This window comes from Phyllobates terribilis, unplaced genomic scaffold, assembly GCF_046119375.1.
Source record: "Phyllobates terribilis strain yellow unplaced genomic scaffold, ASM4611937v1 Scaffold_9__5_contigs__length_417890890, whole genome shotgun sequence".
Taxonomy (NCBI): Eukaryota; Metazoa; Chordata; class Amphibia; order Anura; family Dendrobatidae; genus Phyllobates; species Phyllobates terribilis.
The window spans coordinates 173015927-173034427 of record NW_027362769.1 but is presented as its reverse complement, the minus strand read 5'-3'; the positions used below and the strand labels follow the sequence as shown (position 1 = coordinate 173034427).

The 18501-nt window shown below is 48.4% G+C and overlaps 1 protein-coding gene across 2 annotated transcripts in view; it reads right to left on the bottom strand.

Moving 5' to 3' along the window:
* Positions 1-18501, bottom strand: part of CFAP65 (cilia and flagella associated protein 65) — an 87341-nt gene that overhangs the window by 31794 nt on the left and 37046 nt on the right. For both annotated transcript variants that reach the window (XM_073647378.1, XM_073647377.1), the window contains exons 5-16: positions 17894-18060; positions 17587-17786; positions 16034-16173; positions 15145-15367; positions 13100-13365; positions 12821-13021; positions 6445-6804; positions 6160-6294; positions 5840-6085; positions 1872-2096; positions 1064-1204; positions 806-971 (exon numbers count right to left, since the gene is read on the bottom strand). In XM_073647378.1, coding sequence (XP_073503479.1) covers positions 806-971; positions 1064-1204; positions 1872-2096; positions 5840-6085; positions 6160-6294; positions 6445-6804; positions 12821-13021; positions 13100-13365; positions 15145-15367; positions 16034-16173; positions 17587-17786; positions 17894-18060 — 2470 coding nt within the window. The remainder of the gene's footprint in view (positions 1-805; positions 972-1063; positions 1205-1871; positions 2097-5839; positions 6086-6159; positions 6295-6444; positions 6805-12820; positions 13022-13099; positions 13366-15144; positions 15368-16033; positions 16174-17586; positions 17787-17893; positions 18061-18501) is intronic.

Below are 18501 nucleotides of genomic sequence, written 5' to 3'. Positions count from 1 at the left end.
ATTCTCCAAGGAAGAATGGAGGAAATCCCTCAAACAAGAACTGAAAGACTCTTGTCTGGCTACAAAAAGCGTTTACAAGCTGTGATACTTGCAAAAGGGGGGGCGCTACTGGGTACTAACCATGCGGGGGGCCCAAACTTTTGCATCAATCCATTTTCCTTTTTGTAACTTTTAAAATGTAAAAGATGAAAATAAAAGGCCTATACGGTGTCACACGGCTGTCACTGAGCTGCTGGGCGCTCTGGGTTCAAGTCTAAAGGGATCCTGTCAGCTCTCCTGACTATATGCTAGTGAGGCAGGACTAGTCCGGCTAGGCGTCTCTCCCCCTGGACTAGTCCTGCCTCGCATCTTCTACTCAGGCCTCCCCGGGTGTGACTGACAGCCTGCATACAATACTCCTCATGGCAGCACGGTTGTGCAGGCTGTCAGTCACATCCAGGGAGGCCTGAGTAGAAGATGCGAGGCAGGACTAGTCCAGGGGGAGAGACGCCTAGCCGGACTAGTCCAGGGGGAGAGAAGAATTCAGTCATTCAGCAGTCACGGCTGTCAGAGCATTGTGGTCATGTCAGTTTTCTCATAATTTTTTTAAACAAACCAATGCGCTCTGCCGCAATTTCAGAAAAACAAGTGACATTAAACATAGGTGTGAGTGACCCCGGGCAGCTGTGGAGTGTTTTTTAGCCTATAGATATAAACAGAAATGTTTAAAAAAAAAATGGGGGATTATACAAATAAAGTAAGAACATTTCAGAACTTTAGGTTATAAATCATTTATTTTTGTCATTTAGACCCCACAGTTACTCACCCACGGGGTCAGTGATCACGACGTCCGGGTCACACGGCCCAGAAATCTCCTGTTTAGCGCTGAGCGTATACTGCAGGGTGCATTCACCATCATTACAAAGAAGAAGATCATAGGACTGAAAACTTCCAACCAGAACATTGCCCAAGTCCACCGACACCGGCTCCGCCTGGAGAAGTAACGCAGTTTTGCATCAGGAGTATTGCTGGTTAATATAATATGGAAGAACAGAGTCTTGGCCAACGCTGCAGCCTTACTTACCGACAACCAACCTGTGCAGCCCTCGCCGTTGATACGCAAGGTGTAGTGGCTTTTGGGGCTTCGATCATCCAGCCATGATAGTATGGTGGCTTTGATGAAGTAACTTCTCTCTTCTTGTGGCAAAAATGACCATTTCTGTGACTGGCAATCGAATAATCAACAGTTTACATCCAACACCAACCTGCTTAAAAATCAGCATTTTTGGGAGCACGTGTCCAGGACATGTGGTGCTGACAACAATGACCGTTTTTGAGCACAGAATAAGTGTATTAAAAGGTTACTCCCATCTTCCTACATGGATATTATTAGATACAGCTTCTAAAAACAAGCACTTTTGCAATTTTAAGCTTATTAAAATTTGCAGCCATTCTTGAGATATTAACACTTTTCTCTTGTTTACAGCCTGATGTCTTGGAGACCGACCACCGCTGCTGTCTAGCTTGGAAGCACTACGCTGCAACTGGCTGCTGTAATGTGCAGATAAGTTCGCTCCAGCGATTCTAGCCTGCTTCAAAACAAGTGCTTTACAAGCTCGAGAGTAAAGAGCTTGTAAGCACTGCTTATGTTCTGCTGTCGAATCAGCGGTGGTCGGTCTCCCAAACAATAAGCTATAAGAATAGTGTTAATATCTCAAAAATGGTGAGTCAGGACAAACCATTGACATTGGAAAATCGTTTAATCCTGCCAAAATCTGTGGGTTTGGGTGACTTTCATCCAATGTGTATGGGCACCATAAGCCGTATGGTCCGGGCCATTACTACAAAAACATCTGACAACAAGCCAGCGTCTCCATCACGCGGCCTCTCACCAGGATTTCATTAGGTCTGATGATTCCTGATCTTGGATGAACTGATAGGTTTTGCATGTGTTCTTGCTGGATCCTCCACTCGAAATGCATCGGGACCCTGGAGACGTTCCTTATGGAATAGGAGCACTCCGAATGGCTGCCCACGCAGGTCGGCTTAAAGAAAAGTTTTCCTCCTTTCTCTAGAGATAGTTGTGGAGTTTCCGCTCGACAGAACAAGACGATCTCCTGAAGAATATAAGGTACAGAGAAACAATGGATGTAACCTCTCCATTATGAGACATGGCTCCATATACACAGAGCATTGTGGGAATCCTGCGGGTAACAACCCCCAGCGTGGAGCGTCATCATCTGTAGATGTGACATACTGTAAATATCCCGACTACTTTTGATGATCATAAAAGTTCATTACGTGCCGCAAAGAAATGTCAGTCCACGTAGAAGTCACCCATCAAACCATCTAAGGTCGCGGACGATCACAGCGCTTCTAGTGTTGAGGAGAAGTAATCCGCGTGTTTTCCCAAAAACTAACACTGTAAAGCTTTATACATTAAGCATAAAGACTAGGAAATGCGCCTGGCACATATGTCAGACATACAGGCTATGGGCACAGCAGGTCTGTTCAGGTGGATTCTGCCAGGAATCCACATGAAAAAGCGCCGCAACCAAGCCCCATAACATGTACATAATGCACAGCCCCATAACATAATGCACAGCCCCATAACATGCACATAATGCACAGCCCCATAACATGTACATAATGCACAGCCCCATAACATAATGCACAGCCCCATAACATGTACATAATGCACAGCCCCATAACATGTACATAATGCACAGCCCCATAACATGTACATAATGCACAGCCCCATAACATGCACATAATGCACAGCCCCATAACATGCACATAATGCACAGCCCCATAACATGCACATAATGCACAGCCCCATAACATGCACATAATGCACAGCCCCATAACATGCACATAATGCACAGCCCCATAACATGCACATAATGCACAGCCCCATAACATGCACATAATGCACAGCCCCATAACATGTACATAATGCACAGCCCCATAACATGCACATAATGCACAGCCCCATAACATGCACATAATGCACAGCCCCATAACATGCACATAATGCACAGCCCCATAACATGTACATAATGCACAGCCCCATAACATGTACATAATGCACAGCCCCATAACATGCACATAATGCACAGCCCCATAACATGCACATAATGCACAGCCCCATAACATGCACATAATGCACAGCCCCATAACATGCACATAATGCACAGCCCCATAACATGCACATAATGCACAGCCCCATAACATGCACATAATGCACAGCCCCATAACATGCACATAATGCACAGCCCCATAACATGCACATAATGCACAGCCCCATAACATGTACATAATGCACAGCCCCATAACATGCACATAATGCACAGCCCCATAACATGCACATAATGCACAGCCCCATAACATGTACATAATGCACAGCCCCATAACATGCACATAATGCACAGCCCCATAACATGCACATAATGCACAGCCCCATAACATGCACATAATGCACAGCCCCATAACATGCACATAATGCACAGCCCCATAACATGTACATGATGCACAGCCCCATAACATGATGCACAGCCCCATAACATGATGCACAGCCCCATAACATGTACATAATGCACAGCCCCATAACATGTACATGATGCACAGCCCCATAACATGATGCACAGCCCCATAACATGATGCACAGCCCCATAACATAATGCACAGCCCCATAACATAATGCACAGCCCCATAACATAATGCACAGCCCCATAACATAATGCACAGCCCCATAACATAATGCACAGCCCCATAACATAATGCACAGCCCCATAACATAATGCACAGCCCCATAACATGCACATAATGCACAGCCCCATAACATGCACATAATGCACAGCCCCATAACATGCACATAATGCACAGCCCCATAACATGCACATAATGCACAGCCCCATAACATGCACATAATGCACAGCCCCATAACATGCACATAATGCACAGCCCCATAACATGTACATAATGCACAGCCCCATAACATGTACATAATGCACAGCCCCATAACATAATGCACAGCCCCATAACATGTACATAATGCACAGCCCCATAACATGCACATAATGCACAGCCCCATAACATGCACATAATGCACAGCCCCATAACATGCACATAATGCACAGCCCCATAACATGCACATAATGCACAGCCCCATAACATGCACATAATGCACAGCCCCATAACATAATGCACAGCCCCATAACATAATGCACAGCCCCATAACATAATGCACAGCCCCATAACATAATGCACAGCCCCATAACATAATGCACAGCCCCATAACATAATGCACAGCCCCATAACATAATGCACAGCCCCATAACATGTACATAATGCACAGCCCCATAACATGTACATAATGCACAGCCCCATAACATGCACATAATGCACAGCCCCATAACATGCACATAATGCACAGCCCCATAACATGCACATAATGCACAGCCCCATAACATGCACATAATGCACAGCCCCATAACATGCACATAATGCACAGCCCCATAACATGTACATAATGCACAGCCCCATAACATGCACATAATGCACAGCCCCATAACATGCACATAATGCACAGCCCCATAACATGCACATAATGCACAGCCCCATAACATGATGCACAGCATGCACAGCCCCATAACATGATGCACAGCCCCATAACATGATGCACAGCCCCATAACATAATGCACAGCCCCATAACATAATGCACAGCCCCATAACATAATGCACAGCCCCATAACATGTACATAATGCACAGCCCCATAACATGATGCACAGCCCCATAACATGATGCACAGCCCCATAACATGATGCACAGCCCCATAACATAATGCACAGCCCCATAACATAATGCACAGCCCCATAACATAATGCACAGCCCCATAACATGTACATAATGCACAGCCCCATAACATGATGCACAGCCCCATAACATGATGCACAGCCCCATAACATGATGCACAGCCCCATAACATAATGCACAGCCCCATAACATAATGCACAGCCCCATAACATGTACATAATGCACAGCCCCATAACATGTACATAATGCACAGCCCCATAACATGCACATAATGCACAGCCCCATAACATGATGCACAGCCCCATAACGTACATAATGCACAGCCCCATAACATGCACATAATGCACAGCCCCATAACATGATGCACAGCCCCATAACATGATATACAGCAATGTCAAAATGACATTGTGCACATGTTCTGTCTTATGTTCGGAAACCCTAAAGTGGTTTAAAGAAGAGACCAGCTCATACACAGGGCGGCTCCTGCTAGCAAGTCGCCCGCGCTCTATACTCGGCAGTAGAGCATAAAAGACGCCGATGGCAAAGCCACTTCTGGAAAATGACTGCTAAAGTTATCCTGAAGCGGCTTCACCGGGGAAAACTCGGCGGCTGCACCAGCGTCTAAAAGCCGCTGTGTGCACGAACACTTACAGAGCTCCATTTCCCCACCGGAGGCTAAAAATGTGACACAGAAACCATGTAAAAAAAAAATCACACAAAGAAATGTTATGCTGTTTTTTTAAGCATTTTTTAAACTGATTGTATTTCTCTGCTTTAGGTCAATTCAAAGGGCAAATCTGGAGCATTTTTCCCACTGACACATCCCAAGAATTGACATGTAACGTATTGTAAAACCTCGCTGCGTGCACGGTGATTTCTTTTGCTTACTGAAATCAATAGGGAAATTATTTCAAGGTTTTTTTTAAGTGTTTTTAACACAGATTTTGGATGAAATCCTGCATTAAAAACCCCTACGTGAACAGTGAACATACCAATGAGAACAACTCCTATTGGGGGCTCAATTGGTTGCAGGGAAGACTCACCTGAGTATAGTCGGGGCTGCAGTTTAGCTGCAGCGACACAATGTGTTTTACTAGTCCATCTTCACTCGGACTGGTCCTTGCTAGTAAAATTTGATGGGATCCAGGGTCCAGGTGGCCGGATCTTGGTTTCACTTGGACTTCAGGGCAGCTGTTCTCATCAATCACAAATGTCATTATAGTCGGTCCTGTATTCTGCAGCAGCAGAGTCCGATGAGAGTGGTCATCCGGTTTAGCCGGTGGAAACAGCTGTGAAGAACGGACAGAATGTGAAGCTTCATGTCTCACATGTTACCAATAAATCTCGCTTTTACTGGTCTTACCATCCGTGGAGAATCCAGAACACACCTGGGTACAAAATGTTCTTCTCCAAATGCAAAAGTGTGTCCCCTCGCTCGAAGCGTAATGCACCACGGTGGACAAGTGGTCTCCTTCACGTTGCGGTAATCGCGCTGAACCTGTAAGACAAGCAATCGATCAGGATCTTATAGTCTGACCGTATGTTTCGTAGTCACGTGACACAGGTGACTCCTTGATCTTCTTGATTATTGTTAAGGCCCCTTAGAAATAAGTGTAATTGGACCATCACGCATCTCCCAATTACTCACCTTATAAAAGACAAAACCCTCCAGTTCAGCAGAATACAAGGTATTGGCTTGTGTTGGGTGGAAGATGGCTCTGAAGGCCGTGGATTTGAGCGGAGGTATCTCAGTGAGCTCCGGGGTGATCCGGAAAGGGCTGCCAGGCTTGCAGGTCCAGACGATGGTCACCTTTCCTTTAGTGTGATTGGTTAGAGAGAGAGGAAGAGGTTCCTGAGCGCTGCAGACACAGCGTCCGAAGTCAAAGTGTCCGGTGCTGGCGGTGATATGGGAGGTCGGCTTGGAGGCCTCGTGATCAAACTCATCATGGAAGTATTGGGTGGAGGCATCAGTGAGGTCGCACGTCTCAGGAGATGGGTGATCTGCATCCTAGAATAAAGAAATCAGAGTATATCAGAACAAAAAGTCTACAATTATGTAGAATGCATTTTTTATTTCTGCAGGTAAAACCTGCTCTCTTGGCAGTAAAGAAGCTGCTTACAAAAAGCAGGTTTTGCTGAGTTTTTGCTGCGTATTTGCGGTGTTTTTTATTGTTGCATTTTTGGTAGGTACATTGGTCTCTTGTGCATGCTGATAAAGTTTAGTGCATAAAAAAAAAAAAACATGACGCAACTTCCTCAGGTTTTTGCAGCAAAACCTGATCCCTGCATTTTTTGCTGCGTTTTTGCATTACTCGTTGCTTTCTATGGGTGATAAAACGCTGAAAAAGTGAAATATTGCAGTTTGCAAAAACGCAGCAGTTTTCCAAATCAGTCAGGAAAAAAAAAAACAATGTGTGTACAAGAGATCTCTGAAATCTCATAACTTTTGCTGGTGCTGTAAAACGCAGCTTAAAATTTGCATAAAAATATGCAGCAAAAAAACGTAAACTGTGAACATAGCCTTAGGTTTTGCAACTTATATTTAATAAAAATTAGTTATTGGAAAATAAGTGCTTTTGTGTGGACTTTTTTATTATTTTTTGTTTAACTACGCTGCTCAAAAAAATAAAGGGAACACTGAAATAACCCCTCCTAGATCTGAATGAATGAAATCTTCTCATTGAATACTTTGTTCTGTACAAAGCTGAATGTGCTGACAACAAAATCACACAAAAATCATCAATGGAAATCACATTTATTAACCAATGGAGGCCTGGATTTGGAGTCACCCCAAAATTAAAGTGGAAAAACACACTACAGGCTGATCCAACTTTGATGTAATGTCCTTAAAACAAGTCAAAATGAGGCTGAGTATTGTGTGTGGCCTCCACGTGCCTGTATGACCTCCCTACAACGCCTGGGCATGCTCCTGATGAGGCTGAGTATTGTGTGTGGCCTCCACGTGCCTGTATGACCTCCCTACAACGCCTGGGCATGCTCCTGATGAGGCTGAGTATTGTGTGTGGCCTCCACGTGCCTGTATGACCTCCCTACAACGCCTGGGCATGCTCCTGATGAGGCTGAGTATTGTGTGAGGCCTCCACGTGCCTGTATGACCTCCCTACAACACCTGGGCATGCTCCTGATGAGGCTGAGTATTGTGTGTGGCCTCCACGTGCCTGTATGACCTCCCTACAAAGTCTGGGCATGCTCCTGATGAGGCTGAGTATTGTGTGTGGCCTCCACGTGCCTGTATGACCTCCCTACAACGCCTGGGCATGCTCCTGATGAGGCTGAGTATTGTGTGTGGCCTCCACGTGCCTGTATGACCTCCCTACAACGCCTGGGTATGCTCCTGATGAGGCTGAGTATTGTGTGTGGCCTCCACGTGACTGTATGACCTCCCTACAACGCCTGGGCATGCTCCTGATGAGGCTGAGTATTGTGTGTGGTCTCCACGTGCCTGTATGACCTCCCTACAACGCCTGGGCATGCTCCTGATGAGGCTGAGTATTGTGTGTGGCCTCCACGTGCCTGTATGACCTCCCTACAACACCTGGGCATGCTCCTGATGAGGCTGAGTATTGTGTGTGGCCTCCACGTGCCTGTATGACCTCCCTACAACACCTGGGCATGCTCCTGATGAGGCTGAGTATTGTGTGTGGCCTCCACGTGCCTGTATGACCTCCTTACAACGCCTGGGCATGGTCCTGATGAGGCTCAGTATTGTGTGTGGCCTCCACGTGCCTGTATGACCTCCCTACAACGCCTGGGCATGCTCCTGATGAGGCTGAGTATTGTGTGTGGCCTCCACGTGCCTGTATGACCTCCTTACAACGCCTGGGCATGGTCCTGATGAGGCTCAGTATTGTGTGTGGCCTCCACGTGCCTGTATGACCTCCCTACAACGCCTGGGCATGCTCCTGATGAGGCTCAGTATTGTGTGTGGCCTCCTCGTGCCTGTATGACCTCCCTACAATGCCTGGACATGCTCCTGATGAGGCTGAGTATTGGGTGTGGCCTCCACGTGCCTGTATGACCTCCCTACAACGCCTGGGCATGCTCCTGATGAGGCTGAGTATTGTGTGTGGTCTCCACGTGCCTGTATGACCTCCCTACAACGCCTGGGCATGCTCCTGATGAGGCTGAGTATTGTGTGTGGCCTCCACGTGCCTGTATGACCTCCCTACAACACCTGGGCATGCTCCTGATGAGGCTGAGTATTGTGTGTGGCCTCCACGTGCCTGTATGACCTCCCTACAACACCTGGGCATGCTCCTGATGAGGCTGAGTATTGTGTGTGGCCTCCACGTGCCTGTATGACCTCCTTACAACGCCTGGGCATGGTCCTGATGAGGCTCAGTATTGTGTGTGGCCTCCACGTGCCTGTATGACCTCCCTACAACGCCTGGGCATGCTCCTGATGAGGCTGAGTATTGTGTGTGGCCTCCACGTGCCTGTATGACCTCCTTACAACGCCTGGGCATGGTCCTGATGAGGCTCAGTATTGTGTGTGGCCTCCACGTGCCTGTATGACCTCCCTACAACGCCTGGGCATGCTCCTGATGAGGCTCAGTATTGTGTGTGGCCTCCTCGTGCCTGTATGACCTCCCTACAATGCCTGGACATGCTCCTGATGAGGCTGAGTATTGTGTGCGGCCTCCACGTGCCTGTATGACCTCCCTACAACGCCTGGGCATGCTCCTGATGAGGCTGAGTATTGTGTGTGGCCTCCACGTGCCTGTATGACCTCCTTACAACGCCTGGGCATGCTCCTGATGAGGCTGAGTATTGTGTGTGTGGCCTCCACGTGCCTGTATGACCTCCCTACAACGCCTGGGCATGCTCCTGATGAGGCTGAGTATTGTGTGTGGCCTCCACGTGCCTGTATGACCTCCTTACAACGCCTGGGCATGCTCCTGATGAGGCTGAGTATTGTGTGTGTGGCCTCCACGTGCCTGTATGATCTCCCTACAACGCCTGGGCATGCTCCTGATGAGGCTGAGTATTGTGTGTGGCCTCCACGTGCCTGTATGACCTCCCTACAACGCCTGGGCATGCTCCTGATGAGGCTGAGTATTGTGTGTGGCCTCCACATGCCTGTATGACCTCCCTACAACGCCTGGGCATGCTCCTGATGAGGTTGAGTATTGTGTGTGGCCTCCACATGCCTGTATGACCTCCCTACAATGCCTGGGCATGCTCCTGATGAGGCTCAGTATTGTGTGTGGCCTCCACGTGCCTGTATGACCTCCCTACAACGCCTGGGCATGCTCCTGATGAGGCTGAGTATTGTGTGTGGCCTCCACGTGCCTGTATGACCTCCCTACAACGCCTGGGCATGCTCCTGATGAGGCTCAGTATTGTGTGTGGCCTCCACGTGCCTGTATGACCTCCCTACAACGCCTGGGCATGCTCCTGATGAGGCTGAGTATTGTGTGTGGCCTCCACGTGCCTGTATGACCTCCCTACAACGCCTGGGCATGCTCCTGATGAGGCTGAGTATTGTGTGTGGCCTCCACGTGCCTGTATGACCTCCCTACAACGCCTGGGCATGCTCCTGATGAGGCTGAGTATTGTGTGTGGCCTCCACATGCCTGTATGACCTCCCTACAATGCCTGGGCATGCTCCTGATGAGGCTCAGTATTGTGTGTGGCCTCCACGTGCCTGTATGACCTCCCTACAACGCCTGGGCATGCTCCTGATGAGGCTGAGTATTGTGTGTGGCCTCCACGTGCCTGTATGACCTCCCTACAACGCCTGGGCATGCTCCTGATAAGGCAGAGGATTGTGTGTGGCCTCCACGTGCCTGTATGGCCTCCCTACAACGCCTGGGCATGCTCCTGATGAGGCTGAGTATTGTGTGTGGCCTCCACGTGCCTGTATGACCTCCCTACAACGCCTGGGCATGCTCCTGATGAGGCTGAGTATTGTGTGTGGCCTCCACGTGCCTGTATGACCTCACTACAACGCCTGGGCATGCTCCTGATGAGGCTGAGTATTGTGTGTGGCCTCCACGTGCCTGTATGACCTCCCTACAATGCCTGGGCATGCTCCTGATGAGGCTCAGTATAGTGTGTGGCCTCCACGTGCCTGTATGACCTCCCTACAACGCCTGGGCATGCTCCTGATGAGGCTGAGTATTGTGTGTGGCCTCCACGTGCCTGTATGACGTCCCTACAACCCCTGGGCATGCTCCTGATGAGGCTGAGTATTGTGTGTGGCCTCCACGTGCCTGTATAACCTCCCTACAACGCCTGGACATGCTCCTGATGAGGCTGAGTATTGTGTGTGGCCTCCACGTGCCTGTATGACCTCCCTACAACGCCTGGGCATGCTCCTGATGAGGTTGCGGATGGTCTCCTGTGGGATCTCCTCCCAGACCTGGACTAAAGCATCCGCCAACTCCTGGACAGTCTGTGGTGCAACGTGACGTTGGTGGATGGAGAAAGACATGATGTCCCAGATGTGCTCAATCGGATTCAGGTCTGGGGAACGGGCGGCCAGTCCATAGCTTCAATGCCTTCATCTTGCAGGAACTGCTGACACACTCCAGCTACATGAGGTCTGGCATTGTCCTGCATTAGGAGGAACCCAGGGCCAACCGCACGAGCATATGGTCTCACAAGGGGTCTGAGGATCTCATCTCTGTACCTAATGGCAGTCAGGCTACCTCTGGCGAGCACATGGAGGGCTGTGCGGCCCTCCAAAGAAATGCCACCCCACATCATTACTGACCCACTGCCAAACCGGTCATGCTGAAGGATGTTGCAGGCAGCAGATCGCTCTCCACGGCGTCTCCAGACTCTGTCACGTCTGTCACATGTGCTCAGTGTGAACCTGCTTTCATCTGTGAAGAGCACAGGGCGCCAGTGGCCACTTTGCCAATCCTGGTGTTCTGTAGCAGATGCCAAGCGTCCTGCACGGTGTTGGGCTGTGAGCACAACCTCCATCTGTGGACGTCGGGCCCTCATACCACCCTCATGGAGTCGGTTTCTAACCGTTTGTGCAGACACATGCACATTTGTGGCCTGCTGGAGGTAATTTTGCAGGGCTCTGGCAGTGCTCCTCCTGTTCCTCCTTGCACAAAGGCAGAGATAGCGGTCCTGGTGCTGGGTTGTTGCCCTCCTACGGCCCCCTCCACGTCTCCTGGTGTACTGGCCTGTCTCCTGGTAGCGCCTCCAGCCTCTGGACACTACGCTGACAGACACAGCAAACCTTTTGCCACAGCTCGCATTGATGTGTCATCCTGGATGAGCTGCACTACCTGAGCAACTTCTGTGGGTTGTAGAGTCCGTCTCATGCTACCACGAGTGTGAAAGCACAACCAACATTCAAAAGTGACCAAAACATCAGCCAGAAAGCATTGGTACTAAGATGTGGTCTGTGGTCCCCACCTGCAGAACCACTCCTTTATTGAGGGTGTCTTGATAATTGCCAATAATTTCCATCTATTGTCTATTCCATTTGCACAACAGCATGTGAAATTGATTGTCAATCAGTGTTGCTTCCTAAGTGGACAGATTGATTTCACAGAAGTGTTATTGACTTGGAGTTATATTCTGTTATTTAAGTGTTCCCTTTATTTTTTTGAGCAGTGTATAATGCAATGACTCCTATCTATATGCCAGTATATTACCCTGAGTACAAATATTACACATACCTAACAACTAAGTACATCCTAAAAACAGCACAAATAGTATGGTAGCGCTGGGGATCTTCATTGCTCTGGGTGGTCTACCCATGTAAGGTCTGTGCCCCTGTCATATCACAGAGATTCCCTGCTATTCAGGGGGGCTCACCACGATCTCTCCCACCCTATAGTCTGATGATACACATGCTGCAGGCCACATTAGATTTCTATCATCCGTGTAGACAAAAATGAGGAGACGACGATGCAGAATTGAAGACTATAAAGCTCGGGCGAGGAATCCCATCCACACTTGGTGGAAAATCCTGCGCAGATTTAGATTTTAGGCCACGCTGCACATTTCATGAGCTATATCCCCGTTACAAAGCTCACCGGCTCCAGGACAGCGAGCGCTCCGCTGGGGTCTGCACTGAGCTTTCCGCTTTCCAGCATGGTGTCCAGAACGTCAGGAGAGTAAACAGACATACCCCGCGCCATATTAGTCCTATAGATAGAGAGATGTTTTGGAAGCACGATGGCAGGTTTATCTATATCCGAGTGACAAGTGCCAATCAAATCCACAAACAGAGGATCCTAGACAAAGCAGAGGGAGTCATCCACAAATGTTCCTGAACACAAGATAAATCTTAACAGCAAACCATTATTTCTTACCTGGTGATGGATGAGACAGGCGACCCTCCGATAGTGAGGGATCGGGTGCACAGGAGAGAAGACGATCTTTATACTCCGAGTCTCCTTAGGACCCAGATTCCCATAGAGAGGATGGAAGGAAAAAACACTTTCACTGCTGTCAATGTCAAACTGGTAGACGGCGGGAACTTCTGAGGAGTTGGTGATTTCTAAGGTCCGTGCGGCCTTCTCTCCCAATTGCAACAAAGCAAAATTCACTAAAGACGTCTGGAGAGAAACAAAGGGGCCTGCAAAATAATGATCCAAATATAAAGCGTGGACCTAGGTAGGTGAGAGACATGTCTTACCGATCTGAAGGCATCAGTAAGTCCTCAGCTGAGGTCGGGGTTCCTCTATGGTCGTTAATAATATTGTAGAGCGGAGGCCCCCAACCTCTTGTAAGTCATGTGCCACTTTCTAATGGTAGTGTAAAGCCAAAGTGAACATAAAAGGGGTTGTCCACTATACTGATGACCTATCATTTGGATAGGTCCTCCATATTATATCTGTGGGGGTCCGACACCAGGACCCTCCATGATCAGCTGTTTGTAGCTCCAGTGCTGGCAAATATAAACAGTGAATGGAGCGGGACAACACAGCGCCGTATACAGTGTAGTGGCCGATCGTGGGTACTGCATCTCAGCTTCTATTCACTTCAATAGATGAGCTGCAATACCCGGCAATGGTCATTACCCAATGTACAGATCTGGGGTGTCCCCGCTCTGCTCACCACTTACCTCAGGCTAATTAGTGGGGGTACAAGGTGTCAGACCACCACTGATCTGATAGGTTGTGGACAATCCCTTTAAAAATCTATTAAATATGACCAAACGGTAAGACTCTTACCCTAACGTAAGCTGCCAATTATCATATTCTGACTGTGTAAGGTATCAGTAATGCTACCATCGCCATTTGAAAATGGTGCAAGTAGTATCTGTAGCTGCCAATAACTGAGGAGCCACATGCAGAGGCCAAGGAGGTACATGCAGAGGCCAAGGAGGTACATGCAGAGGCCAAGGAGGTAACTGCAGAGGCCAAGGAGGTACATGCAGAGGCCAGGAGCCACATGCAGAGGGCAAGGAGGTACATGCAGAGGCCAGGAGGTACATGCAGAGGCCAGGAGGTACAAGCAGAGGCCGTGGAGGTACATGCATAGGCCAGGAGGTACATGCAGAGTTGAAGGAGGTACATGCGGAAGCTAAGGATGTACATGCAGAGGCCAAGGAGGTACATGCAGAGGCCACAGAGGTACATGCAGAGGCCAAGGAGGTACATGCAGAGGCCGTGGAGGTACATGCAGAAGTCTGTAAGGTACATGCAGAGGCCAAGGAGGTACATGCAGAGGCTAAGGAGGTACATGCAGAGGCCAAAGAGGTACATACAGAGGCCAAAGAGGTACATACAGAGGCCAAAGAGGTACATGCAGAGGCCAGGGAGGTACATGCAGAGGCCAAGGAGGTACATGCAGAGGCCAGGGAGGTACACGCAGAGGCCAGGGAGGTACACGCAGAGGCCAAGGAGATATATGCAGAGGCCCGGGAGGTATATGCACAGGCCCAGGATGTACATGTAAAGGCCAAGGAGGTACATGCAGAGACCAAGGAGGTACATGTGGGGGCTCACTAGGTACATGCAGAGGCAAGGGAGGTACACGCAGAGGCAAGGGAGGTACACGCAGAGGCCAGGGAGGTACACACAGAAGCCAGGAGGTACAATCAGAGGCCCGGGAGGTACATGCAGAGGCCCGGGAGGTACATGCAGAGGCCCGGGAGGTACACGCAGAGGCCCGGGAGGTACATGCAGAGGCCCGGGAGGTACATGCAGAGGCCCGGGAGGTACAAGCAGAGGCCAGGGAGGTACACGCAGAGGCCCAGGAGGTACACGCAGAGGCTTAGGAGGTACACGCAGAGGCTTAGGAGGTACACGCAGTTCTGTATAGTGTTCCCAAACCTCTGCATGTACCTCAGTATATGCAGAGTTGGGGAACACTGTACAGTACTAGTGAACATAGTCCCCAATATTATTACCTTTACAAGTTCCAGAAACCTTGAGCACCGTCCTCGTGAGATTTCCTGCTGGAATAACATGAAAATAGTCCACGCTCTCCAAGCCCACGATACGCGGCCGAAACTGCAGGGGAACTCGCTGCTTCCCTTGGGCGGGAACTATCCCACGGGCAACTTCACAAGAAAAGTTACAGTCCACTTGGCAAGAGCGTTTCTCCTGTTCAATACGGAATGGAGAATCTACCTACAGGTGCAGGGACATAAAAATGGCATAAAAAACTATCATAACGTTGTATTTACCCCCAAATGGTGACACAAATCAACTTTTTTTTTACAATGTTCAGAAATTTTTTGAGTCACTAAAATAGTAAAAAAAAAAAAAAAATGACACAAGTTTAGAATCGCACGGAGCTGGAGAATTCATCCCGCAAAAAACAAGCCTCATATGGCTGTGGAGATGGAAACTAAAAGAGTTATAGCACTTGCAAAAAGGAGATGAAAAATGAAAATGCAAAAACGAAAATTGGTTGCATCGTTAAAGGGGTGAAAGCGCGTCTGCCGACAATCCGGATGTGTCTATATTAGTAGACTACGTTATTGTATAACTTTACATTGTGTCATCCCTCTTATTCCTCCTGGAAATGTAAGACTACAAATGAGTATCAATGTATACAGTATATATATATATACTGAGTGGTGACAGTGTCTGACTAATTACAGGGGGAAATAGTAACAGCCAGTTGTCAATTTATTCCGACATTTCCAGGGGGAATAATAGAGGGACAGCAAAGTAAAGGTAGAGAAGTTGCTTACGATTGCACAGATTTATCTTAGGAAATGTCAGGCTTAGAAACAAGGAAGGACACAGATACGACACGTCTATCCTCCTGCCCTATGACACAGAACGTACCATAGACAGGTTGTGTAATTCAATGACTTTTTCCGCTATCGTGCTCACTCCCACAGATCCGAAATCCAGAAGCGGTCCTCCATCTTCCTTCTCTTCACAGGACGTGTCTGGCACCGTCACTAGCAGATGGGGATACTTTGCTACGACAAGGAACATAATAAAGTTAGTTTACCTGGAGTCATGAAAATACAGTATAAGAGAAAAGAATTCTGGGCCCCAATATACAGTATCAGGGCCCCCGACAATCATGTGACATCTAGAATGTGGGACCTTCAGACACAAAGATCCAACAGCTTCCATGTGATATCAATGACAGACTGAAACCTTTCAATCTAATAAGTCTACAAATCTGCTAGAATTAGTGGCCGGATCTGTTTTCCATGGCCGCTAGACAGAACCACCTCTTGCCTGGTGAAATCCTTGGCTCTTCTCTTGATTAGCAGGACTGGCGTGATGTCATGAGTCACGTCACAGCTATGATGTCACCAGGCCGGCTAATCAAAAGAGAAGCCGCGGATGGTGGCAGGTAAGAGATGGATTTCAGGGCCACTGTCCAGCGGGATACTGACCTCTCTAACTAGAATACATACTCAGCACAGATACAAGCTTAAAGGGGTTGTCTAGGGCTATGATATTGGTGCCTTATCCTCAGTCATCGATAGGGTCCGACACTCGGCAGCCCAACAAATCAGCTGTTTTCAGCTCTGGCAGCAGCTGGTTGTAAAGAGTGGTTGGTGCCGGACAGCACAGATCCGTACGCTCCATACGCTGTGCCGTGGTCATTCCCTGGTACCTGCAGCTCCGCTTCCATTGAAGTGACTGCAATCTGATCTACGGTACAGAGAATGGCCATTACATAATATACGGAGCTGTGCTGTCCGTCACCATTCACTGTGTACAACCAGCCGCCATTGGAGCAGATAACAGCTGATCAGTGGAGGCACCGGGTGTCGGACCCCCACCTATCTGATTTATTGTCTTTTCCTCAGGTTAGGTCATAAATGGGATAAGTGATGAGTTTGGTAAACTTTCTTGGTGCCGATTGTCTACGTGTACCAAATTCAGTCGTGTCCAGAATTTTTTTTTAAAACAGTACAAGGTGGTACTCTCATGTCATAAAGTGATGAATAAACCAATAAAGTACAATTTGTATGAGTCCACCACTAATCCAGAGAATGAGGACGATAACTGCTTTATTATTGTCCCCTACACAGCGGCCTGGTGATAACCCAAAGCAGCTGGCACCATTCACTTACATTGGGCTGATTGCCGTCCTCAGCGCCCCCCGCCATCAACTGCTGCCAGCCCAGTTTAAGTAAGGCTCAATTAGTGCTGCAGCCCCTTTATCCTCAGGACTGTGGGAATTCTAGGGCTCAGACCCCCACTAATCATGAAATAATAGTATATTTCAGCAATATATCATCACTACCTCAGATAGGGAGTTGCTTTTACGGCAGATATGTTACTGGTACATACGGTTTTCTATCTAATGTACCGCCGCACGGCTCCGGCAGCAGATTCCTGACCTAACACCTTGCTTCACTTCTTCTTACCGATTGCAGTAAACTGGATGATTCTTTTATATTCTTCTCGTTCCCCGAAGTGACACGTTGCAGTTGCGTTATACACAAGGGCAATCTGTGGTTGGAATATGACTCTGGTCCGAACCTCACACATGGGATCAATGACACCGCTGGCCGGCATCAGGACGAAAGGCTCCGGCACATCCCAATGGAACCGAGTCTGCAAGTCACTGACGAGGCAAAGTGTACAACACATAACGGGGGCACGCACAATAGATGTCTAATGGACGTGCAGGGATGGATATCGTGCATCACAATGGACAAAGGGATCCCTTACCTCGCATTACGCAGGATGAACGCGACCTCTGAGGTGTGATACACGGCGCAGGTGGGGAGGCTGAGGTCTTCAGGGAACAGCAGCTCGTGGTGGGTGAGAGTGGCACATAACGCCACGGAGAAACTGCCATCTTCTGTCTCAAAAGTGACGGCATCTTCGTAATCCCGCTATAATGTGACAACAAGTGCAAAAATCAGCAAAAATCACACTTAATGATTGCATAATGAAAAGTTCTGCAAATAACATATGTTGTGTCTCAGATCCCTACTTGCTGTCGCTGCTTGGAAATGACAACATTTTTTATATCCAGTAGCTGAGAACCTGTTCTAACTTAATAATTCACATAGCTGAGGGTTTGTTACAATTGTATCTAGTGTAGAAAATCCTTTGTGAGATAAATATATCACGAATCTCTCTCCTGTGTATGAGACTGGAGTCAAAACACAGTATTGCCAATAGTGGAAATAAATACAGGGTGGCGATGGAGGATACGCAGGGTAAGGAGGATAAGCAAGGTAAGGAGGATACGCAGGGTAAGGAGGATACGCAGGGTAAGGAGGATACGCAGGGTAAGGAGGATCCGCAGGGTAAGGAGGATCCGCAGGGTA